Source organism: Ascaphus truei, chromosome 15 (genome assembly GCF_040206685.1).
Source record: "Ascaphus truei isolate aAscTru1 chromosome 15, aAscTru1.hap1, whole genome shotgun sequence".
Lineage (NCBI taxonomy): Eukaryota > Metazoa > Chordata > Amphibia > Anura > Ascaphidae > Ascaphus > Ascaphus truei.
In genome coordinates, this window is record NC_134497.1 from 8,318,405 (window position 1) to 8,342,899 (window position 24,495).

The 24,495-nt window shown below is 47.9% G+C and overlaps 2 protein-coding genes across 10 annotated transcripts in view; both read left to right on the plus strand.

The window, feature by feature from the left end:
• Positions 1 to 8,580, plus strand: part of GID8 (GID complex subunit 8 homolog) — a 16,844-nt gene extending 8,264 nt beyond the window's left edge. For 4 of the 8 annotated variants that reach the window (XM_075571458.1, XM_075571457.1, XM_075571456.1 and 1 more), the window contains exons 2-6: positions 2,422 to 2,544; positions 3,074 to 3,202; positions 4,481 to 4,677; positions 4,966 to 5,163; positions 7,437 to 8,580. In XM_075571458.1, the coding sequence (XP_075427573.1) occupies positions 3,079 to 3,202; positions 4,481 to 4,677; positions 4,966 to 5,163; positions 7,437 to 7,610 (693 nt within the window). In that variant the 5' untranslated portion in view covers positions 2,422 to 2,544; positions 3,074 to 3,078 and the 3' untranslated portion in view covers positions 7,611 to 8,580. Of the gene's footprint in view, positions 1 to 2,322; positions 2,399 to 2,421; positions 2,545 to 3,073; positions 3,203 to 4,480; positions 4,678 to 4,965; positions 5,164 to 7,436 lie in introns of all 8 variants that reach the window. The other 4 variants (XM_075571453.1, XM_075571454.1, XM_075571455.1 and 1 more) reach the window with 4 other exon arrangements.
• A 9,827-nt stretch (positions 8,581 to 18,407) lies between these two features.
• SLC17A9 (solute carrier family 17 member 9) overlaps positions 18,408 to 24,495 on the plus strand; it is a 36,669-nt gene continuing 30,581 nt past the window's right edge. The window contains exons 1-2 of one of the 2 annotated variants that reach the window (XM_075571462.1): positions 18,408 to 18,889; positions 20,262 to 20,459. In XM_075571462.1, coding sequence (XP_075427577.1) covers positions 18,750 to 18,889; positions 20,262 to 20,459 — 338 coding nt within the window. In that variant the 5' untranslated portion in view covers positions 18,408 to 18,749. The remainder of the gene's footprint in view (positions 18,890 to 20,261; positions 20,460 to 24,495) is intronic. The other variant, XM_075571461.1, reaches the window with a different exon arrangement.

A 24,495-nucleotide genomic window follows, 5' to 3' on the forward strand; every position in this document is an offset into this window, starting at 1 on the left:
TCCCCCCTCCCCGTCTCTCTCTCCCCACCCTCCCCGTCTCTCTCCCCCTCCCTCCCCGTCTCTCTCTCCCCCCCCCTCCCCGTCTTTCTCCCCCCCTCCCCGTCTTTCTCCTCCCCCCCCTCCCCGTCTCTCCCCCCCTCCCCGTCTCTCCCCCCCTCCCCGTATCACCCCCCCCCCCTCCCTGTCTCGCCCCCCTCCCTCCCCGACTCCCCCCCCCGACTCTCCCCCCCGCCCCGTCTTTCTCCTCCCCCCCGCCCCGTCTTCTCCCCCCCGCCCCGTCTTTCTCCCCCCCCGCCCCGTCTTTCTCCCCCCCGCCCCCGTCTTTCTCCCCCCCCGCCCCCGTCTTTCTCCCCCCCCCCGCCCCGTCTTTCTCCCCCCCGCCCCGTCTTCTCCCCCCCCCGCCCCGTCTTTCTCCCCCCCCCCGTCTTTCTCCCCTCCCCGCCCGTCTTTTCTCCCCCGCCCCGTCTTTCTCCCCCGCCCCGTCTTTCTCCCCCCCGCCCCGTCTTTCTCCCCCCCGCCCGTCTTTCTCCCCCCCGCCCCGTCTTTCTCCCCCCCGCCCCGTCTTTCTCCCCCCGCCCCGTCTTTCTCCCCCCGCCCCGTCTTTCTCCCCCCGCCCCGTCTTTCTCCCCCCCGCCCGTCTTTTCCCCCCCCCGTCTTTCCCCCCCCCCCCCGTCTTTCTCCCCCCGCCCCGTCTTTCTCCCCCCCCGCCCCGTCTTTCTCCCCCCCCCGCCCCGTCTTTCTCCCCCCCCCGCCCCGTCTTTCTCCCCCCCCGCCCCGTCTTTCTCCCCCCCGCCCCGTCTTTCTCCCGCCCCGTCTTTCTCCCCCCCCGCCCCGTCTTTTTTCCCCCCGCCCTCCCGTCTTTCTCCCCCCCGCCCCGTCTTTTCCCCCCCCCCCCGCCCCGTCTTTCTCCCCCCGCCCCTTCTTTTCCCCCCCCCCCCGCCCCGTCTTTCTCCCCCCCCGCCCCGTCTTTCTCCCCCCCGCCCCGTCTTTCTCCCCCCGCCCCGTCTTTCTCCCCCCCCCGCCTTTCTCCCCCCGCCCCGCCTTTCTCCCCCCCCCCCGCCCCGTCTTTCTCCCCCCCGCCCCGTCTTTCTCCCCCCCCCCGCCCCGTCTTTCTCCCCCCCCGCCCCGTCTTTCTCCCCCCCCGCCCCGTCTTTCTCCCCCCCCGCCCCGTCTTTCTCCCCCCCGCCCGTCTTTCTCCCCCCCCCCGCCCCGTCTTTCTCCCCCCCCCCCCGCCCCGTCTTTCTCCCCCCCCCCCCCCGCCCCGTCTTTCTCCCCCCCCCGCCCCGTCTTTCTCCCCCCGCCCCGTCTTTCTCCCCCCCCCCGCCCCGTCTTTCTCCCCCCCCCCCGCCCCGTCTTTCTCCCCCCCCCCCCGCCCCGTCTTTCTCCCCCCCCCGCCCGTCTTTCTCCCCCCGCCCCGTCTTCTCCCCCCGCCCCGTCTTTCTCCCCCCCCGCCCCGTCTTTCTCCCCCCCGCCCCGTCTTTCTCCCCCCCCGCCCCGTCTTTCTCCCGCCCCGTCTTTCTCCCCCCCCCCGCCCCGTCTTTCTCCCCCCCCCCCCGCCCGTCTTTCTCCCCCCCCCCCCGCCCCGTCTTTCTCCCCCCCCCGCCCCCGTCTTTCTCCCCCCCCGCCCCGTCTTTCTCCCCCCCCCGCCCCGTCTTTCTCCCCCCCCCGCCCGTCTTTCTCCCCCCCCCGCCCCCTCTCCCCCCCCCGCCCCGTCTTTCTCCCCCCCCCGCCCCGTCTTTCTCCCCCCCCCCCGCCCCGTCTTTCTCCCCCCCCCCGTCTTTCTCCCCCCGCCCCGTCTTTCTCCCCCGCCCCCCGCCCCGTCTTTCTCCCGTCCCGCGCCCCGTCTCTCCTCCCCGTCCCCCGCCCCGTCTTTCTCCCGTCCCTAGCCCCGTCTCTCCCCCCCTCCCCCTCCTCTCCCAGTCTCTCCCTGTCTCTCTCTCCCCCTCTCCCCCCCTCTCCCCGTCTCCCCCGTCTCTCCCCCCTTCCCAGTCTCCCGAGTCCCCCCCTCCTCCTTCCCAGTCTCTCTCCCGAGTCCCCCCCCCCTTCCCAGTCTTTCTCCCGAGTCCCCCCTCTCCTTTCCAGTCCCTCTCCCGAGTCCCCCCAACCCCCTTCCAGTCTCTCTCCCGAGTCCCCCCCAAACCCCTTCCCAGTCTCTCTCCCCGAGTCCCTCCCCCTTCCCAGTTTCTCTCCCCTCCTCCCTCCCCCTTCCTTCATTCTCCTCCTCCTCCCTCTTCTTTGATTCGCCCCCCTTATCCGGTCTGCCTCTTCTCTAATTCGTCCCCTCATCCGGGTCTCCCTCTTCTCTGATCCCCCCTCATCCAGGTCTCCCACCCCTCTCTGTTCCCGATGGACATCCCCCCCGCACGGAGGTGTCAGAGTCCAGGGACCGCATTGAATTGTATTGTATTTTTATTTACACAGCGCTTTGCAGAGGTTTCATACAGGGAAGAATAATACGCACAGCGATAAGTGCATAATGCTTCAAAAACATTGAGATAAGCCTGTCACTGCCCAGGAGAGCTGACAATCTAAAATTCCAAACACGTGAGTCAGCGGAAGGGGAGCTGTGTGACTCCTTAGAAGTCTCCTGTGTTTAATCATGCATGTGATAAGCTGGTATAGTAGAAGGGTGTGCTTGCAGTGATTGCCCTAAATACCTCCCGTCTTCTTTCCTAGTGCATGAAGTGCAGGGAGATAGTGACTGTGTGACGGTCACACTGGGTATAATGACACTGGTCCCTGTGCTTTAGCTACAAGCTTGCTCACTATCTCAAGTGGGTTTTTGCCTCATGGAGCTTGCAGTCCAATTCTGGTATATATGATACCCATCTTGTCATAGATGAGATTTCCTGGCCAAGCTAGATTCGGCTGTTGACCCATCGGTGAGGCCTGTATTGCATTCCTATTCCATCTGTCCGCTCCTAGATATTGTTCAGAAGCCATGCGTGTAAGGCCGTACAGCAGCGTAGGATAACGGGACGATCCGTATCTGCCTGCAGTTTCCACATTTCTCAGCACAATGCTTAAGTGCGACTTGTGATATATATATATATATATATTTTTCTTACAAAAGTGACAATGAGTTACGCAGAGAAACCCGATGAGATCACTAAAGACGAATGGATGGAAAAACTGAATAACTTGCACATCCAGAGAGCTGACATGAACCGCCTCATAATGAACTATCTTGTTACAGGTATGGGTGAGTAAGGAACACTTCTCTCCTTAATCTGTGTGCTGTACCTCTGTGGTGTGTGTTATTTTGCGCGTGTTTGCACTGTGTTTCACTGAGCAGCCTGTTGGGTTTTCTCTTCTCGAACAAGGGAAATGTAGCCCGTTACAGCAGATTGAAATGAAAATCTAACTTCGATACGATGGTAAAGTAGTTTCTCTTTCAAGTCGCACATAAAGGGTTATTCATTCAGCTGTGATCAGATTAGGTTTTATTTCAACAGGGGTTTCTGCACAATTGTGCTCCGATCGGCACTCAGTTTGAGTAACCCCTGTGATGTAGGGTTTCCTGGGGGAGCGGGGGTCTTTGTGTGCGTCTCGTGTCTCATTTGATTACATCTCATTCTGTATTTGTAACATTCCTAGGAATATAAAACTTTGTGCAAGTAGTGATGTCTTGTTCTGTGATTGTACATACTCTGCCCTACGTGCCCCGGGTTACAGGGGCTCGCGTACAGGGGCAGTATGTGAAGCACGTCCGTTTATTTCTCCGTGTGTGTTGGCCTGGTCCTTATGAGTACACCCGCTGTGTGATACTGTCGCTCCGCCTGTCCCACAGGCGGAAAGTGCCCATACAACTGGTTTGTGCTGTTGTTGAGTCAGATCGGGGATGTGCGTCTAAATGGGTCGTTCCTGCGCAAACTCCCTATGAGGAGGCCTATACTTTATTATTTTTTTTTTTTAAGTTGGGTGCATTGTAAAAACCTCAAGCTTTTCCCTTCCACGTTGATACGATGCCCCCCCCCCCCCCCAAAGAATGAGCTGTGAGCAGAGAACCCCAGCATTTAGTATGGTGGTATGTAACATGCTCACATAATAAATAAAGAATTGAAACAATAGTCTCATTTGGCTAAATAAAAGCTTTGGCCTAATTTTTGGAAGGGAGGACTGACTGAGTCACCTCTACTTTCTGTGTCCGTATAATTACATCACTAAGGAACATTCTTTCTTAAGTGATCTTTAGTAGGTAGGGCACAACTTTTAATCTTAGAGTCTTAAAAAGTTGCAGATCTAGTACAGAAGGGTATCATTAATTTGTTGGACAATCCTCTGATTAAAATAAATACCTCGGTTAGTGGGCGGCACAAGCGATCCGAGGAGTGACGGATAAAATAAAGATGGACAAAGACGGGAAATCGCAGTGTGTAATACTTGACCCCTCGCGTGCCAGAGGATGCTGTATACAGATTTTGGGTTACTCTGTGCTTTTTCTGAGCTCGCGTGGCTGACGTTTTTGTCTCTCCTCCAGAAGGATTCAAGGAGGCGGCAGAGAAGTTCCGGATGGAGTCCGGTATCGAGCCCAGCGTGGATTTGGAGACCCTGGATGAAAGGATAAAGATCCGAGAGCTGATCCTGAAAGGACAGATCCAGGAAGCCATCGCCCTGATAAACAGTCTCCACCCCGAGCTGTTAGACACCAACCGCTACCTGTACTTTCATTTGCAGGTGAGGCCTGCGACGGTGTGCGGGGCTGTACCGAGTCCGTTATCTGAGAGCTAACAGAATACACAGCTCTGCACGTGTACGGATACGCTGTTTCTCTGTGTATCGTCTCGGAGAGGTGTACATTAGTCATAGTTTGTGATATATTTTAGTAGGCCAACACAAGTTCTTCATGTAATATTGTGTGTACCTCACAACTTCTGACAAATCAGGGGTTCTAGCCTTGTCCGTAGAACAGATGGGAAGCAGAGCTGCTCTTTGTGGGACCTTCTAACCTGGGTCTTTCTGCAGCAACAACACTTAATAGAGCTGATCCGGCAGCGAGAGACGGAGGCGGCGCTGGAGTTTGCTCAGACCCAGCTCGCCGAGCAGGGGGAGGAGAGCAGGGAATGTCTGACGGAGATGGAGCGGACCTTGGCACTGTTGGCCTTTGATAACCCAGAGGATTCTCCATTCGGAGATTTGCTCAACATGATGCAGCGACAGAAGGTGAGACTCCAAGGAGAGGTTATAGCAGGCCCCTCCGGCAGCGAAAGGGTTAAGGGGGGCATGTACTAATCTAAACTCGTGAAGGATCATTGGTTTCCTTATAAAGATTTGGTTGTCCTTAACGTAGCAATGTTCCCTGTTGCTGTCCTGGATCTGTGTGTTTTCTTTGTATCAGGGTTTGTGGAGTTCGTTGGCTGCTTCTGTTTTATCCGTTTGCTAATGAGGGTTTCATAATTACTTCTCGATTCAGGACTTCCGCAGACTTTTTCACCCCTGGCCGCAGATACAGGTTGAACTTGATGGACGTGTCTTTTTTTTTTTTTTCAACACTTCCATTTGACTGGTTTAACATCTCTCTGCTGTTGGGTCACTTTGGTCCTAGGCGGGTCTGTCCCTGTAACTGTTTGGCTGCAGGAAGACACTGTCGCCGGTCCTCCAGGATGGTGGCCATGCGATTGCAGTGGGAAGTTCCACGTCTGCGCTGATCCCAGAACCAGCACACATGGCAAGACATACCCTGACACTTCAGCCCTTGTGATGTACAGTAGGGTTGCGCAAACTTTCCCTCCTACCTGCTCTCCTCACCGGCTCGCGCTCCCCCCCCAACAATCTCGCGCACCTCGTTTGTGCACCCCTGATGTACAGGTTATGTCACAAGGGCAGCCCTGCTGAGCTTACAACATCTTCAATAATGTGCGATAGGGACCAATTGGCAGAAAACCTCATTCAGGTCAATAAGACTTTTCCATGCAATGGCACAAAGCAGCGTCGCCGAACAAAGCAGTGATTGTATGATTGCTTTGCTATACCTTACTGGCCGCAAAGGGGTTAAGTTATGTTTGACTCTTCTTGTTTTGGGCACTGGGGCATTTATTCTAACAGGAGGGTGATTAACATGAATGGCATTTACCTGCTGTGCATTAGAGCAGTGGCAGAGGGAAGCTCTGACCGGATGGCAAATCATCACTTGGAATCTTCTGTGGACACCTCCATGTAAGATATACAGGCCCCAAACTAACGCTTCCGAAATATGTAATGTAGCGGCTGTGTGAGGTCACTACAAGGTATAGCGGCTGTGTGAGGTCACTACAAGGTGTAGCGGCTGTGTGAGGTCACTACAAGGTGTAGCGGCTGTGTGAGGTCACTACAAGGTATAGTGGCTGTGTGAGGTCACTACAAGGTGTAGCGGCTGTGTGAGGTCACTACAAGGTGTAGCGGCTGTGTGAGGTCACTACAAGGTGTAGCGGCTGTGTGAGGTCACTACAAGGTGTAGCGGCTGTGTGAGGTCACTACAAGGTGTAGCGGCTGTGTGAGGTCACTACAAGGTGTAGCGGCTGTGTGAGGTCACTACAAGGTGTAGCGGCTGTGTGAGGTCACTACAAGGTGTAGCGGCTGTGTGAGGTCACTACAAGGTGTAGCGGCTGTGTGAGGTCACTACAAGGTGTAGCGGCTGTGTGAGGTCACTACAAGGTGTAGCGGCTGTGTGAGGTCACTACAAGGTGTAGCGGCTGTGTGAGGTCACTACAAGGTGTAGCGGCTGTGTGAGGTCACTACAAGGTGTAGCGGCTGTGTGAGGTCACTACAAGGTGTAGCGGCTGTGTGAGGTCACTACAAGGTACCCTATCTATATACTGAGCTGGTAATGTACAGTAACTATATAATTCATGCAGCCACTTTTGGGTTGGAATTTTAGTAAAAGAATTGCTATTACCTAGTTTCATGTAGTTAAAGATGGAGTCCTATGTAACAGGCCAATAAAACGTATCTGTGTTGGGGCTTTAGAAACATTGAATCCCCTTGAAGTTTTACATCTTTGCATCTTGTTCTAACTAATCCCGTTCCTATTCTCTGTATTTCAGCTACTTATATTTAAGGGGGGTGGGAGCCTGGTGTCACAATCACCATCTGGGGTCACTCCCGGCGGCAGCATACCATCCACACGCTCTGCCCTGTAAGCAAAAAGCCGAGGCCTCCTCTTCTGTTTCCTGAAAAATGGCCGCCGCAGTTTTGTCACCTCTCTGTGCCGGAGGGGCCGTAGCACTTGGTTACCGCGACCCCTCCGGCCCTCAAAGGGTTACAGTGAGTCAAAGGGCGTTACCGTGACAGAGTAAATTGATGTCCTGCCAGCTCTGACTTCCTTAGACACACCGCATGCAAATGGCGTTTAATGGAGATCAATCCTGAAAATATTTACACTGCTGCCGCCGGTATTTATTTAATTTTCCATTTGTGCCCGTTTCCAATGGACTAATTACCTGTCCTTCCTCTGGCAGGTATGGAGCGAGGTGAACCAGGCCATCCTGGACTACGAGAACCGCGAGTCCACACCCAAGCTGGCAAAACTCCTCAAACTGCTCCTGTGGGCTCAGAACGAGCTGGATCAGAAGAAGGTCAAGTACCCCAAAATGGCCGACCTCAGCAAAGGGACAATAGAGGAACCCAAGTAACGGCACCTGCAGCCGGGGAACCTGCCACGGCCGGCGTTCTTCCTCCTGCGTTCAGTCTGTGACTGCAGCGTTTTTACCCCAGTGCAGGCCGGAGTTTTTCTTTTCTGTGACTTCTTATTTTTTTTTTCCCCCCTCCCTTTTTGTGTCTGACTTAAACTTCCTATTTAAAGGGAGAAGACATCCTGAAGAAAAATCACAAGCCAGACGGATGCAAATAAAGTATTTTTGTTGCTTTGGCGGGCCGCGCTGACCCTTCGGCTGCTGGAACGGCTGCCGATACCAGCAGCGGGGGACGGTGGTAGGTTTGGCGGCAGTCCAGTCTATGCACTACCCCCCCCGCAATAGACGGTCTCTTTTTTTGAAGTACGGCACTACGGAAGGTTTTAAATCAACAGCTGAAGTTATTTAATTCGAGTGAAAGTGTTACATAAAAGTTAACCCTACTTTTACCGCAGTGATTTTGCTGTGGAGTACCCGGCCGGACTCCAGCTCCGAATGGTACAAGACACCTGGCACATAGTCTGGGTCGCCTAGTATCTCCCCCCTCCCGCAAGATAGTTTCTCCTGACTGGTTTTCGCCGCCGGTGATTGTACACCACCTCTTCTGCGCGCCACAATGTCGGCCACGGTGACTTTGGCACCTGAATGTGACCTGTGCTCTCAGCTGCATTTCTTTCAACTAATGTCCGAGGCCTGATCTGCTATTTTTTTTTATCCTTAGATGTAGCTTTTTTGGCGTAGTTTGGAGCGGAGGGGTGCTGGTTTTGACTATAATATCACGCTGGACCATAAATAATGTGGGGGGAGGGGGGGGATTAGGTAAGACCTTTTTACTTTTCTTGCTGTGAACATAGTCGTAAATAGGCCCTTGTCCGAGAGACCCCTGAGAGGTGATATTCACTCTTAAGCTGTCGGATGTTTACACAGAACAGCTTCCAAAATAAATTAAATGTTGTGTTTTGTAACTTAAGCTTTCTGATTTTATTTTAGAATCGGGGTTGCATTATTTTACGACTCCGGCTTAAACAGAGACGCAAACACAGATCGTAAAATAACAAAATACCGTTCTCTGTAGAAGAAGAACGGGGGAAAATCCAAATCTATTTATTCTGTATATGTATATATGCTATAGGTCTCCATAGCAGGCAGAGCATTTAATCTTCATTATTATCTGAATAGTTTGTTAGGGTCGCAAGTTACACCCCTAATTACACCTCCGTCATATTTCTAAATTAACAACAAATATTCTATAATAACAGTAATGTATGTCACAGGGCCACAGCTTGTCACTCATGTCATGCTGCAAACACCATGCCTGTAACGGCCTAGAACATTCATAATGTAAAAGCAATAAATGGCTCCAGTTCCCCAAATATAAACATTAGCCCATCCCGGTGCAGAGAATCCCAGTGCTGATCTAGCCTCTACCCTACAGAAAAGAAAATGACGGGACCAAAATACTCCGACCTCAATGGCAGATATCCTGCTTATCCGGCACTCCCCGAGCCCTTCTTTCCTCCCGCGTCCTTCTTTCGTCCCGCCACTCCCTGGGCGCTTCCGCCCTCATCAGTCCCCCGGGCCCTTTCTCCCTCCCCACCTGTCCCCCGGGCCCCTCTGTCAGTTTTGTAGTTGATTTTTCTCTTGCTGTTTAGATGGGGAATTATAAATTGAGGGTTTGTTGCTATGGGTTACTCATTGAACTGCGATAGCGCCAATCTGGACACTTGTACGGAAACTCCCGTTGAAGTTTCAAAGTTCTCCCGAGTGGCACTATTGCAGGTGAATGAGAAACCCCTCTGTTTTCTAAACCAAAGAGCATGCAGGCGGTTAAAATGGCAGTCATACACAGATTGCTTTATACTGCAGCGATACCCACTGAAGTTGTATTACATTGAAGCGCTCAGCAATGTAACACACTAAAATTTTTAGAGCTGAAAAAATATGAAGTCGGCTCTTTAAGTGTGTGTGTGTGTGTGTGTGTGTGTGTGTGTGTGTGTACGCATCATGACGCTTGTGCAAGGGGTCAGATAAAGATCTTGTTCCTTTAAAGAGGGGACATTGTAACGACCATTCAGACAGATTGCAGTTATCTGTATGGAGTTGTTCAGCAGTTGGTGCGAAATCGCCGTCCCTGCCATCTTTCATGGCTCCAGGGAGAGAAACAGATTTTATCTTTTCAAAAAAAAGAAAATAATTTGAATGATTTGCAACCAGGATGATAAATAGGAGAGGAAATGCATGTGAGCTAATATTGTGTTTCATTGGGACTATGTTTTATTTGTAAGGATTATTATACAAGGGGATTACTGCTGCTTACACGAAGCCTGCTGCATCATGGACCGCAAGCGATTTCGCATTGCTCTATAACAGGGATGGTCAACTCCAGTTCTCAGGGGCTACCAACAGGCCAGGTTTTAAGGATATCCCTGCTTCAGCACAGGTGGTGCACTGTGAAGCAGGGATATCCTCAAAAGCTGGCCTGTTGGTGGCCCTCGAGAACTGGAGTTGGCTACCCTTGCTCTATAACCTGATTCAGTCCCCTCCAGCAAGCAAGGGGTTAAATACCGCCATCATTCATACCTGTATAAGACCAGGTAATAATCACACCCTCCGCCAGGGGACTGCACGATGTGAAGCAACTGTGTCCCTGCAGAGCCAGCAGCATAAAGGCCTGAGCCCTTCCAGGCATTACTGCTAGAAGTAACTCTGCTGGTATAAACTATATATACTTTTCTCTGAGTGCTCAGTCTCAGAACTATATTTATATATCATATTTATTTGTAGAAAGTCACCCACAAGATGATAGATTATCTTTAGAGCAATATTCTTTTAGGAAAAAAATAAAAATATTTCCTGCTAGAAATGCCCGTTTTGTGGTTTATTTGTTTTTTTAAATAAAGTAAATCGGTATTGGATATATTTGAAACATTTTTTACATTGGTCTTGTGGGATCTCGTTGCTGGAATACACTCTAGTTCCAGGGGCGTTTCATTGAAGACGGCAGGCTTTGTAATGGAAACGTTTTGTTTTGGTATACACGTGTTGGGTTTGTAGTTTTATATATGCGAGTAGTTTCTCTTTAAAGGGTTCCTCTTGTATTTGGGGTAAAGTCTGCCCTCCCCTGTAGCTGGCTCTGTGCCCTCTGCTACCCCTGGGGGAGCAGAGCTTTATGGGTAATTAACCCTTCCCGCATACCAATACTAGGTGTACATTGTTATAAATAGTACAGAGAACGTTTACAAGGGCACTTCTGCTTTATCGCATCCCGCACAAATTTAGTGGGACCGTACTGTTAAAATAACCCCAAAAGGTGTGCTAATGTTCCTCTAAGGCAGCGCATCTGTTCCCCGCAATGTGACCCACTGCTGGCAAATACTCCTTTTTAACCCCTTCTGCTCTCAGGCAACAAGACAATGTCGCTCTGCAGGAGGTAAATGGTTAATTTGTTCTCTATTAGATGGGTGGGATCAGCCTGATCTTGTATCCTTCGAGCCCACCTGAGAGCTGTGTGAGAAACATTTCCCGTGTATAATACCCTATGTAGAACTGCGGAAGGTTATGGTTACCTTTGTAACTGCCCAAGCAGCCTGCAATGCATTCATTGCTTTAGCAGTGCAGGGGTTACAGGAATTACAGTGTATATAACCGTTTGTCTATGTAAATAGTTTTAGCAGCACCTGTGTGTACTTTTATCCAAGTGCACTCTGGGGGGAGACGGTTGGGGTGACAAATGTTTTGCAATTAAAACTTCTGGAGATGTGGAACCGCTGCAGTTTCTGCTTTTTTCTTCATCATATGTCCATCTCGACATCTGCCACCCTGAGAACGGCACTGTTAAATGTTATTCATGGCTTCTGTAATAAAAAAAAGTGTCCTAATATAAAGCGCGGACTCCAAAGGAAGTCTTTTAAAGTAGGCCCATCTCGGGACCAAAGTATCAATCACTAGCTATACAGAGGTGCACTTGTCGGACGTTAGATCCAGATGTTGTTCCCAAGCTCCGGGCAGATAAGGAGCTGATACTGGGATACAAGTCAGGGGAGCGGGTAGTGACCTCGACATGTCCTGTCTGTAACCTCCCTATTCCCCCCAAATATTTCAAAATTTGCGGTACTAAGCTGCATACTAAAGGTGGCGCAGAATTTAACCCCTACATTGCTAGAGCCGGCTGCCATGCGTTTTAGGCCTCTAGCACTAGAAAGGGTTAACAGCACGGTCTGTGTGAAGAGCGACTCTGCAGTGAGTCTGATTGTGTTGCTGGCATGCCCAGCACTGACGTGGTCATACACACACTGGCCAGTGTCCTGGGTGTTTGATATTTGGTTAGGGAGGGCAGGGAAACTGATGTTTGCTCGGTCTGACAGACGTGGCGAGATTATATCTGGCGCTGGTGATTTCAAAGCAATTACAAGTCGCACACGGAGACGCATCCTTGAGTTGTTATGTTCAGGAAATGCTGCAGACAGTAAACTTTATTTGTTTTACAGCGCTGTGTCTTATTGCGGCTGTGAATGTACCGAAGATAAAATCATAAACACCTCTCGGCGTGGAAATCTTACAATGTAACGTAACCTAACCCCAGACCTGGAAAAAAACTATTCTCTCTCAACTCTGCCAGATAATCGCGTTTAGGCCCATATTCGCTAAGCAGTGCTATTCCATAAGACAAGCAAGGGAATATGCCGTAAGGCGGCTATCGGCTGATATGGTTTAGTAAACATGGCCCTTAGGGTGCGGGTGGAGGGAGTCACTAGGCACCGGTGTGGGATATCGGACCCTGTCCGGATATTAACGGCAAGTCACTGGTAGGTAACGTCGGACGGAATCCCGGCTTCAGTCTCTTACTATGGAGATCATTCAGTGGTTTGTAAATTATCCGCCCCCCATACAATAGCTGCAGTATTAATACCCTGTGCTGACTTCCCCTATAGATGCCATCCTGACAGGTGAGATCAGCAGAGCGGGCAAAGCATCAGAATGAGGTGTGTATACATACATACGTGTGTGTGTGTGTGTGTGTGTGTGTGTGTGTGTGTAGACACAAAGCAAAGGGGGGCCGAGCACACCAGCAAAAAATGCAAAAAAAGGTTACTGCAAAAAGATCATTTATTGACTGATGGTCAAACGCATCCAACGTTTCGCTGCCAAGCACCTTAATCGGGGATCAGATTGAGTGACCAAGAACCTTTAGTGTCCAACTCCCCTCACACCCACAAAACAACCACCCACCTCCTCCCAGCTGCTTTTCTGCCTGTAGCACCTATTCTGTTGCATATTTCCCCCCCAGTCCCCACCACCTATGGGCATCCCAATTTGTTTTGTCCTGATTCCCTTACACGTTAATCAAAGGTATATAGCTAAATGAACGTGTGCACGTATCATAAAATATAACCAAGTATACATCGCTGCCCCAGGAATTCTGGATAGAAGACACGGCACATTGGGTATTGTGAAGAAAATAAAGTCTATTGTGGTCCAAATATGACCCCAATATTTTGTTCCATTATGGGACCTTCATCTGGGTCAGGTTTAGCGCTGCTCAAAGTCCCAGAGTGGACTGAAACTTTGGTGTCCTATTTGGGCCACAACACACCTTATTTTCTTCACTATACCCAGTGTGCAGTGTCTTCTTTGCAGAGTTCTTGGGTTTGTGTTAAAGACGGCGACCAAGAGCATGTTGGGAGGATGAAATCGAAAAATGTGTTGGGAGTGACATGGAGCAGAGAGATCATTAGGGAGACTTCATCCAGCGGTGGGGAGACAAGTGCTGAAGGGGGTGGGGGGGTTGTGTTTATTTTAAAGGCCGCAACCAGAAATTCTTTTTGGGTTGTGCAAGGTTTTTATGACGTCACTATGTCACGTGATGTCGATGGAGGAGAGCTGCTCTCCGGCGCTCCGTTTCATAGTAGATGAGGTTGAAAAAAACCGTGTCCATCAAGTTCAACCTATGCTAAATTTAGACAACAGATACTTTATCCTATATCTATACTTACAGTATATTAGTCCAGAGGAAGGCGAACACACAACCCCAGTCATATCATCCAATGATATCTCATAAGGGGAAAAATAAATTCCTTCCTGACTCCAAGAATTGGCAATCAGATTACTCCCTGGATCAACATCCTTCCCGTGTTTACTTATTTGGTATATCCCTGTATACCTTTCCTTTCTAAAAAGATGTCCAACCTTTTTTTTGAACATATCTATTGTATCTGCCATCACAGTCTCCACTGGTAATGAATCCCACATTGTAACTGCCCTTACTGTAAAGAACCCTTTCCTTTGCTGTTGGTGAAATCTCCTTTCCTCCAACCTTAAAGCTATGGCCCCAGTGCTTGCGCTGCACGCGCGCCTGCGAGGCTGGCGGCACGTGCAGCAGAGTCACCCCGGTCTGCAGGGGGAAAGGCAGGGGGGGTTTGACGGGGGAGTGGCTGTGACATCACCTGGCGGGTTCGCCCTCATTGGCTGAACCGCCGGGGGGCGTGGCCTAGCACTCCGTCGCAAGTCCTGATCTCAATTCTCTTGAGAGCAGGAGTTTGTCGGCGCAGCACGGCAGCCCCCCCTCGCAGTGGGCCCGGCCCCATTGTGAGGCGGGTCTTGCCCCAGTAGCCAGCGGGGACCTGGCCTAAGGGATGACCCCGAGTCCTTTGTACTGCCCTTGGGATGAATAGTTCTTTTGAAAGCTCCTTGTCCCCGAATATATTTGCATATTGTTATCATATCTCCTCTTAGACGCCTCTTTTCTAATGTAAATAAATCTAATTTAGCTAGCCTCTCGTGTCATAAATCAGATTATCCATCCCCTTTATTAATTTGGTGGCTCTTCTTTTTATAGTTCCATAATGTATTTTCTAAGGAGTGGTGCCCAAAATTGTACTCCATATTCAAGGTGAGGTCTTACTAATGCTTTGTAAAGGGGCATAGTTATGTTTACTTCCCTTCCATCCATTGCCCGTTTGATGCAAGATAAGATCTTATTTGCCTTTGCAGCTACTGCATGACATTGGGCACTAGTGCTAAGCCTGCTGTCTACAAGCACTCCTAAATCCTTCTCCATCAAGGATTCCCCCAATTTATCTCCATTTAATGTGTATGTCGTCTGTTTATTCATGCTTCCCAAATGCATAACCTTACATTAAACCTCATCTGCCATTTACCTGCCCAAGTTTCCAGTCTCTCCAAGTCCTTCTGGAGAGAAATTACATCCTGCTCTGATTCAATTTAGTATCATCAGCAAAGATGGGGATTTTGCTCTCGATGCCAACATCAAGGTCATTAATAAACAAGTTAAAAAGCAGGGGTCCCAGTATCAATCCCTGAGGTACTCCACTCACGACCTTAGCCCAACCTGAAAAAGTTAAATTTATGACAACCCTCTGTTGTCTGTCCTTCAACCAGTTTTCAATCCAGGTGCATATATTATTACTGAGTCCAATTCTCTTTATTTTGTACACTAATCTCTTGTGTGGAACCGTATCAAAAGCCTTTGCAAAATCTAAGTAGACCACATCAACTGCATTACCCTGGTCTAAATTCCTACTTGCCTCCTCAAAGAAACAAATGAGGTTAATTTGACATGATCTATCCTTCATAAATCCATGCTGACTACAGTATTACTAATGATTTTGTTTTCCATTAGGTATTCCTGAATATTATCCCGTATTAAACCTAAAAGTAGTTTCCCTACTATTGAAGTCAGGCTTTCAGGTCTGTAATTCCACGAGAGAAAAACAAAAAAACAGCGCACAACGCACAAAGTGAAATACGTTTTAAAATAAAGTTTTATAATGAAGGGGTAATAATTCTGCGTACATCAGAAAAAAATCAAAGAAAGCATTCCGTGTGCAATTACACGGGTTACCACACGCCGGACTGGAACGGAAGGAGTCGTCGTCACAGCACCCTCATGTGACGTCACTCATTGGCTTCTGGAGACCGGGAATTCTCCCTTCAGGTAGGTGGCCTCTCACATAGAGGGACTAGTTTCCCTCCTTGGCCAAACGTCCCTTCCGATTGCTTCTCTCCGTGATGGTATCCGCCTCACAGGTGGAAAGCTGTGCAGCAGTGTCCGTGTGTTGGAGCAACACGTGACCCCCTCCCCCTTCACACCAGCTGGTGTCTCGGTAATGGTAACAACCCGTATAGCGGGAACCAGGGGATGAAGTCACAGGGATCACATTAAGGAGTGAGTAAAACAACCAGGATATAGCAATTGCAAATCCACTGAGCTTAGCATATCCACCAGAGGCTTAATGCGAGTTAGTGATATCACCACTTGAACGCCACCCTGTAGCAATACAACACTTAGCCCGCCTATACCAGGTGAACAATGTATAAAGCTTCAGGGGTTGTCTGGAACAATGAAACAGGACTTGGCCTTCTGGAATTCCAACAGTACACAATAATCCTACGCGTTTCGTAGCGCAATGCTACTTCTTCAGGGATCCTGAATTCCCCGGTTGTGATCTAGCTCCCTTTTAAAATAAAGGCACCACATCTGCTTTAGGCCAATCTTGTGACACTGAGCCTGTGGAAATGGAGTCCTTGAATATTAAATGTAATGGTTTGGCTATTACTGAACTTAACTCCTTGAGAACTCTTGGATGTATACCATCGGGGCCAGGTGCCTTATTTACTTTATTTTTTTCAAGCCGCCTATGAACTTCGCCCACAGTTAACCAATTGTTCATTAATAGTTCATTAATATGGAGGTAGTGGCTTCCTCCTGCGGGTTAAATGTAACCCCTGATGAAGCTCAAATAGTGAAACGCGTAGGGTGAGCGTGCAGACCATATAGAGACCACCAACATGTGTAGTGAGCTACTCTGAGGATCCCAGGCCAAGTTTTTCTTGTATTTTTCCCCTTCCTGTATTTGGACATCGTTCTCTGTGAGTGGGCCACCACAGGTGTTTGTATCAGGAAGGAGTGTTGCAGTCCTCAACTACTGTCTGACCCAGGGTGGTCTATATGCCTGCATCTATAGCACTTATGTTAGTGTATTACCATTATTTTACTATATATAACCAAAAAAAACAAACGACACTACTTGTGTCCTCTCTGTTCTGTTCTTCCACATATGAGAATCTACTGCTCCACCGTATCCTGTTCCTGAGGGATGCTATTCACAGCCTGTTTGAAGAACTACTGTATGAGTTGGTGACTCTGAACAACTGCACTGCCTATATTTATCTTCACAATTGTGAGTGAGATACTGCTAAATTGTCACTGAACTAATTCATTAGCTGTACTATATTGCACTATATTTTTCCTGTTTGTTTCACATGCTTTTGGGAGTATTTGCGCTCTTGATTTCCTACTTCTGGGACCTGTTTGGAATTTGGATTGAAGTCCCTTTTCAAGAGCTGCTCTACTTCCATATGTAATGTAATATATTTCCTTATTTTATCACTAGTGTGTTCACTGGTTTTCACTCACAGTATGTGCCCGCCTTATTTGATCTTGCTTTCAATTGCAATCCTTTTTTCATTATCCATTTTTGCTAATTTGATTGCCCTTTTGCCACTTTTGTTACATTCCTTATAATTCTGATACGATGCCTCTGTCCCTTCTAACTTCAAGAATCTAAACGCCTGCCTCTTCTTGTCCATTTCCTCCCCTACCTGATTATTTAGCCACATTGGTTTTGACTTATTTCTTTTATACTTATTACCCAAGGGAATACACTGATACGTGTGCTTTTCTAACTGCGTTTAAAGACTGCTCATTTATCTTCCACATTTTTTCCTGCAAAAACATCATCCCATTGTATTACTGCTAGATTGGTCCTCAGTTTATTAAAATCTGCCTTTCTAAAGTCTCAATGCAGTGAGGAAGAGCGCGGGGCCTCTGTAACCACAAGTAAATATATGAAATATAATATGAATATTCCCTGGTTGTGCAACTGTTTAATTTCTGTATCACTATTGTCTCCTATTAAGCGGAGACACATATCTCATTTTTGGCATTGCCCCCGCCACAAAACAAACATTTATCTCTGTAAACAGAAGCAGCGGTTAATTTCCTGAATCAATATAAGAATAAAGATCTCAGGCAGTTTAGAATTACACTAATAATATGCCTTTTTGTAAATACTCTGCTCCTACTGTATATTACGTTTAGCGACGCTCGGCACTATTGCAGTTTAATGAATACTCCTTTGTTGGAATCCGGCGAATCTGGTAAGGTGAGATGCCCAGAAGGGGAATAATTCTTGCATAGTATATAAATGCCACATAAATAAAGACACAACGTATAAGTATCCCTAAGAGCTTGCAATTTCTTGGGGGTAATGAGGGGCACAGTGCTGGCACGGGGTGTCTCTGACGGTGCCAGCGTCTGGTTACCCCACAACACCAGACATGGTAACCAATGTTACCTGTTTATACAGCTCTGCTTTGGCTGGGCATGAACTCACAAAGTCCTTTATTTTGTAGCTTTATGTGTGACAAGCAGCAACCGCCTCACCCCATAAACCCCCCCCCCCCCCCCATTGCAAAACTTGGCTGCAGAGCTTGCAATCCATTACCTTTATGGTTAATCTCAGCTGTTAATGACTAATACATTAGATTTCAAGTTTTGGGCTAAAACACAACATTTGAAGAACATAGTGAGAATGTCATCCTATAAATAGAATAATGTTGAGGTGAGTGAGTGCTATTGCCCCTGGCAGTACATGGGTGTAGATACCTGTATGTGGAATGCCTGAGATTCTTTTCCACTGAGTGACACCTGCCAGTCCTGTTACACAGGTGTCACCATGCTACACAGGTGTCACCATGCTACACAGAGTGCCTGTAAAACCAGGTCTGCCAGTTTCACTGTAGGGTGGCTGGCTGCACGGATCCCTCGCCCAGCAGCAGGAAGAGGAAGCCAGGCTGAAACTGACACGTGGAAAAAAAAAAAAAAAGTTTCTCTGTTACAAAAAACTTAATCCCTCCCAGATGTAATAAAAAGAAAAGGTTTCTGCCCCCCACCCCCCAGCCAGGAGTCGGTGTAATGAGGGCTGCACAATGAGCAGGGATCAGCTCTGGCACAGACCTTCCCTTTAAACTCAGGCTGGTGCAGGGCATGCCCCCTGGCTGTCTGCAGGATGGTGCCCCCTGCTAGCCTGGGGTAGGAGACCCCCTTCCCGTTGCTGGATGGCCTCTGCGGTGTGTAACCACGGGCAGCAGACGTACCGGAGTGACCTGGTGTGCCTGCTGCACGAGGAGAACCTGCAAGCTGCCCCTCCCCATGCGGACCGGGTCAAGAGAAGCAGCGGAGACCCGTACTGGTCCAGGTCAGTGCCACCGCCAACCCCCCCATGAATCCTACTGATCACTGTTATTATTATCTTTTGTATGGCGCCAGCGTATTCCGCGGCGTGGTACACAAAGAACATACAAAGTACACACTACCCCAAACTTGCTGCCTCTGTAAATGATCCCTACTTATTTATTTATATATATACATAGTGTGTAACCAGGAAGTAATACGGTGAGTTACCGCTCGTTTCCACGTATGTCCTGGGCACAGAGTTATGATGACAGGTACCTGGTTACAAATACATGGGCACATTAGGTCAGGTGTGTGCAAACTTTTCTGTTCCCTCCTGTATGTTCCCCCCCCCCAAGCATGGGTGTGTGTGTGTGTGTGTGTGTGTGTGTGTGTGTGTGTGTGTGTGTGTGTGTGTGTGGTGTGTGTGTGTGTGTGTGTGTGTGTGTGTGTGTGTGTGTGTGTGTGTGTGTCGAGCTCGTCACATCTTTCACCATTGTGTCCAGTATTTTTGGAGAACCCTACGAGCAAGTGACAGCGATACCCCCCTTGCTGCCCGCACACACTGAGGGGCAGTTTGGGGCCTTATTAAGTGCGCGTCCCCCCCACGAGCTCAGGACACTACACTGCCTGGGATCGGTCACACAGCTTTGTTAGCGATAGTCTGATGAGTCGGCGATAAGATTTATTAATTAGGGGTTTGGGGAATAAATACTTCCTACCAGGGGGCGCAGGGTAGCAGGTTGGGGGATGCTGCTATAAGGTGTTGTGCACAGAGAACGGTATAAATAAATGGCAGTGGCTGTAGAGACGCGGATTTCATTGTCATTGTGCTGCTTCCTGGTATCTCCGCTTTCTTAGGCCGCGCCTATAGTGACGGCGACGTGACGCGTGACGTCACCCGTCGCCGCTAGCGAAAGTTGTATTTCGCTTTGCGGCGCGGGCGACTAGGGCATTGATTGGTTCAGGGGCTGTCACATGAGACGACAGCCCCTGAAAAATCAAATATTCCCGGCTTCCGAAAATCATCGCTTTGTCGCCGTCGCGCTTACTATAAGCGCACGCGGCGGCGACAATGCATTTGTTTTCGGTCGCCGGCACTATAAGCGCGGCCTTATCTTCCAGGTTAGATGATTTCTTTTCAGACTGGACCGTTGCGGATTTCAATATAACCTCGAGCTGCAAATTCAGACTGAACCGGTTATGTTTGAACCCAACGCTCCGGGCGGCTGTAATTGAACACAACTGAAATCCTAAGAGAAATCCTAACATTTTCTGAGGTTTTTTTTTCCCTTAAAAATAAAATGCACTTTTTTTTTAACCCCTTAAGTGCCACGGACTGGCGCTGGTGCTAATTGGGTCAATACGATCTCCTCGATACACTGTCTGCGTTTCAGGCTGGAGTCGCGCGTCTGGACGGCGACGCTGCTGTTGGGGACATGTCTGTTATACTGTGCGCGCGGCAGCATGCCAATCTGCGCTATGTCTATGAGCGAGCACTTTGGCTGGGACAAGAGGCAGTCCGGCATCGTGTTGAGCAGTTTCTTCTGGGGTTACTGTCTCACGCAGGTCCTGGGAGGCCACCTCAGTGACAAGTAAGTACGGTGGGGTGTCCTGCTCATCACAACACTGGATTGGGGTGAAATTGGCACAGATTTATGCAGCCTAACTTTATTCTGAAAATTGGGTGACAATCTGAGTGGTTTGGCGAATCCGGCCCGGTGAAGGTGATAGCATTTTGGATTTTGGTGTTAAGTTATTTTTTTACACAATTCTCTAAGGAAATTGCAAAAGCAAAATAGTACGTAACTCTGCATTTTCCAAACTGTTCCCACTGGGGACTTTCAATGCATAGAAAAAATGCTACCACATGGGTAACGCGTGGTGTACAAAATGTGTCCAAAAATATCACTTGCTGCTCAAAACAGCTTGGTCAAAAACGGTACAAATAGTCCCAGAATGTAGGAGAAAGAGACAGCGGTGTTGCAAGACTCGCGGTGCGGATACGTATCCTGGCACGGATGAAAGCAAACAGAAGCACAATTACAATGTTCCAGGCCCACACAGCCTTTCCTCGGGTAGATGTGGCTGGAAAGGCCTTGTGGGGCCCAGAACATTGTAATCGTGCCTCTGTTCTACTGCAATAAATGAAGATAGTGTGATACCAGAAGTGAAGTTCATCCATGCCAGGATATGTATCCGGACCGTGAGTCTCGCAGTCTTTCTCCTATATTCTGGGACTTACTCTGTGTGTGTGTATGTATGTGTATATATATATATATATATATATGTATGTGTGTGTGTGTATGTATGTGTGTGTGTGTATGTGTATATATATATATATATATGTATGTATGTATGTATGTATATATATATATATATATATATATATATATATATATATATATATATATATATATATATATATATATATATATATATACACAGTGTTCGACAAATCTATACATTTGCTCGCCCCGGGCGAGTGGATTTAACCCCCGGGCGAGTAAATATTGGCCCAAGCAGCACACGTTTGGTACTAGGTGGCGAGTAGATTTTTTTGTGTGGCGAGTAGATTTTTTGGTGATTTGTCAACCACTGTATATATATATATATATATACACGTGTGTGTGTGTGTGTGTATATATATATTTATATATATATATATATGTATGTGTGTGTGTATATGTATATACAGTTAGGTCCAGAAATAATTGGACACTGACACAATTTGCATAATTTTGGCTCTGTACGCCACCACAATGGATTTGAAATGAAACAACCAAGATGCAATAGAAGTGCAGACTTTCAGCTTTAATTCAAGGGGTTAAACAAACATATTGTATGAAATGTTTAGGAATTGCAACCATTTTCATAGACAGTCCCCTTATTTCAGGGGCTCAAATGTAATTGGACAAATTAACACAATCATAAATAAAATGTTCGTTTTTAATACTTTGTTGAGAATCCTTTGCAGGCAATGACGACTTCAAGTCTGGAACGCATGGACATCACAAAACGCTGGGTTTCATCCTTTGTGATGCTTTGCCAGGCCTTTACTGCAGCTGTCTTCAGTTATTGTTTGTTCGTGGGTCTTTCTGCCTTAAGTTTTGTCTTCAGCAACTGAAATGCATGCTCGATCGTTTGAGATCAGGTGATTGACTTGGCCATTGCAGAATATTCCACTTCTTTGCCTTAAAAAACTCCTGGGTTGCTTTCGCAGTATGTTTTGGGTTATTGTCCATCTGTAAAGTGAAGCGCTGTCCAATCAACTTCACTGAATTAGGCTGAATCTGAGCAGACAATATATCCCTATACACTTCAGAATTCATCTGGCTGCTTCTGTCTTCTGTCACATCATCAATAAACACTAGTGACCCAGTGACATTGGAAGCCATGCATGCCAATGCCATCACACTGCCTGCACCGTGTTTTACAGATGTGGTATGCTTCGGATCATGAACCGTTCCAAGCCTTCTCCATACTTTTTTCTTCCCATCATTCTGGTACAGGTTGATCTTAGTTTCATCTGTCAAAGAATGCTGTTCCAGAACTGGTCTGGCTTTTTTAGATATTGTTTGGCAAAGTCTAATCTGGCCTTTCTATTCTTGAGGCTTATGAATGGTTTGCACCTTGTGGTGAACCCTCTGTATTTGCTCTTGCGAAGTCTTCTCTTTATGGTAGACTTAGATAATGATATGCCTACCTCCTGGAGATTGTTCTTCACTTGGCTGGATGTTGTGAAGGTGTTTTTCTTTACCATGGAAAGGATCCTACGATCATTCACCACTGTTGTCTTCCGTGGACGTCCAGGCCTTTTTGTGTTGCAGAGCTCACCAGTGCGTGCTTTTGTTCTCAGAATGTACCAAACTGTTGATTTGGCCACTCCTAATGTTCCTGCAGTCTCTCTGATGGATTTCCTTTTTTTTAAAGCCTAAAGATGTCCTGTTTCACTTGCATTGAAAGATCCTTTGACGGCATGCGGTGGGTTCAAAGCAACAGCTTCCAAATGTGAATGCCACACCTGGAATCAACTCCAGACCTTTTACCTGCTTAATTGATGATGAAATAACGAAGGAATAGCCCACACCTGTTCATGAAACAGCTTTTGAGTCAATTGTCCAATTACTTTTGGTCCCTTGAAAAAGAGGGGGCTACATATTAAAGAGATGTAATTCCTAAACCCTTTCTCCAATTTGGATGTGAATACCCTCAAATTAAAGCTGATAGACTGCACTTTAAGCACATATTCATTAGTTAGCTGTAACTTGAATTTATTTTGGTACACAGCCAAAATAACAAAACTTCTATCAGTGTCCAAATATTTCCGGACCTAACTGTATATATGTATATATATATATATATATATACTTAGTTAAGTTATGGTGAGTAAAAAAAAAGTGACAAAAACCCACCACAGCAAAGCATATAGCAAATGAAATATACTGTATGCTCATTTGCATGTCTTAGGCAGGTCTGCAACCCCGCCTTTCACCATTATCACCCAGCACACAGCACTTCCACTGCAGCAAAGGATTCTGGGAAAATGACATGCAAATGAGCACACAGTACCAATTTTTGCTTCAAAAACCATTTTAAACATGGTTCCCTATAGGCTTAAGCTTGCTGCATGGTCACAGCTTTAAGCACATCCAGGGTTAACCCAATCATCATTGCTTCATTGCATAGCCAGTTAACCAACCCCACACTGATGAGACACATTAAGGTCGAAACAGCTGTCTGCGGGTGGGTTTTCTGGCTATGCATCTTAACCCTGGCTGTGCTCACATCTCTAATATGTAGCCCCCTCTTTTTCAAGGGACCAAAAGTAATTGGACAATTGACTCAAAAGCTGTTTCATGGACAGGTGTGGGCTATTCCTTCGTTTTTTCATCATCAATTAAGCAGGTAAAAGGTCTGGAGTTGATTCCAGGTGTGGCATTCGCATTTGGAAGCTGTTGCTTTGAACCCACCGCATGCGGTCAAAGGAGCTCTCAATGCAAGTGAAACAGGGCATCCTTAGGCTTAAAAAAAAAAAAATCCACCAGAGAGACTGCAGGAACATTAGGAGTGGCCAAATCAACAGTTTGGTACATTCTGAGAAAACAAGAACGCACTGGTGAGCTCTGCAACACAAAAAGGCCTGGACGTCCACGGAAGACAACAGTGGGGGATGATTGTATGATCCTTTCCATGGTAAATAAAAACCCCTTCACAACATCCACCCAAGTGAAGAACAATTTCCAGGAGGTAGGAATATCATTATCCAAGTCTACCATTAAGAGAAGACTTCACGAGAGCAAATACAGAGGGTTCACCACAAGGGGCAAACCATTCATAAGCCTCAAGAATATAAAGGCAAAATTAGACTTTGCCAAACAATATCTAAAAAGCCAGCCCAGTTCTGGAACAGCATACTTTGGACAGATGAAACTAAGATCAACCTGTACCAGAATGATGGGAAGAAAAAAGTATGGAGAAGGCTTGGAACGGCTCATGATCCGAAGCATACCACATCATCTGTAAAACACGGTGGAGGCAGTGTGATTGCATGGGCATGCATGGCTTACAATGGCACTGGGTCACTAGTGTTTATTGATGATGTGACAGAAGACAGAAGCAGCCGGATGA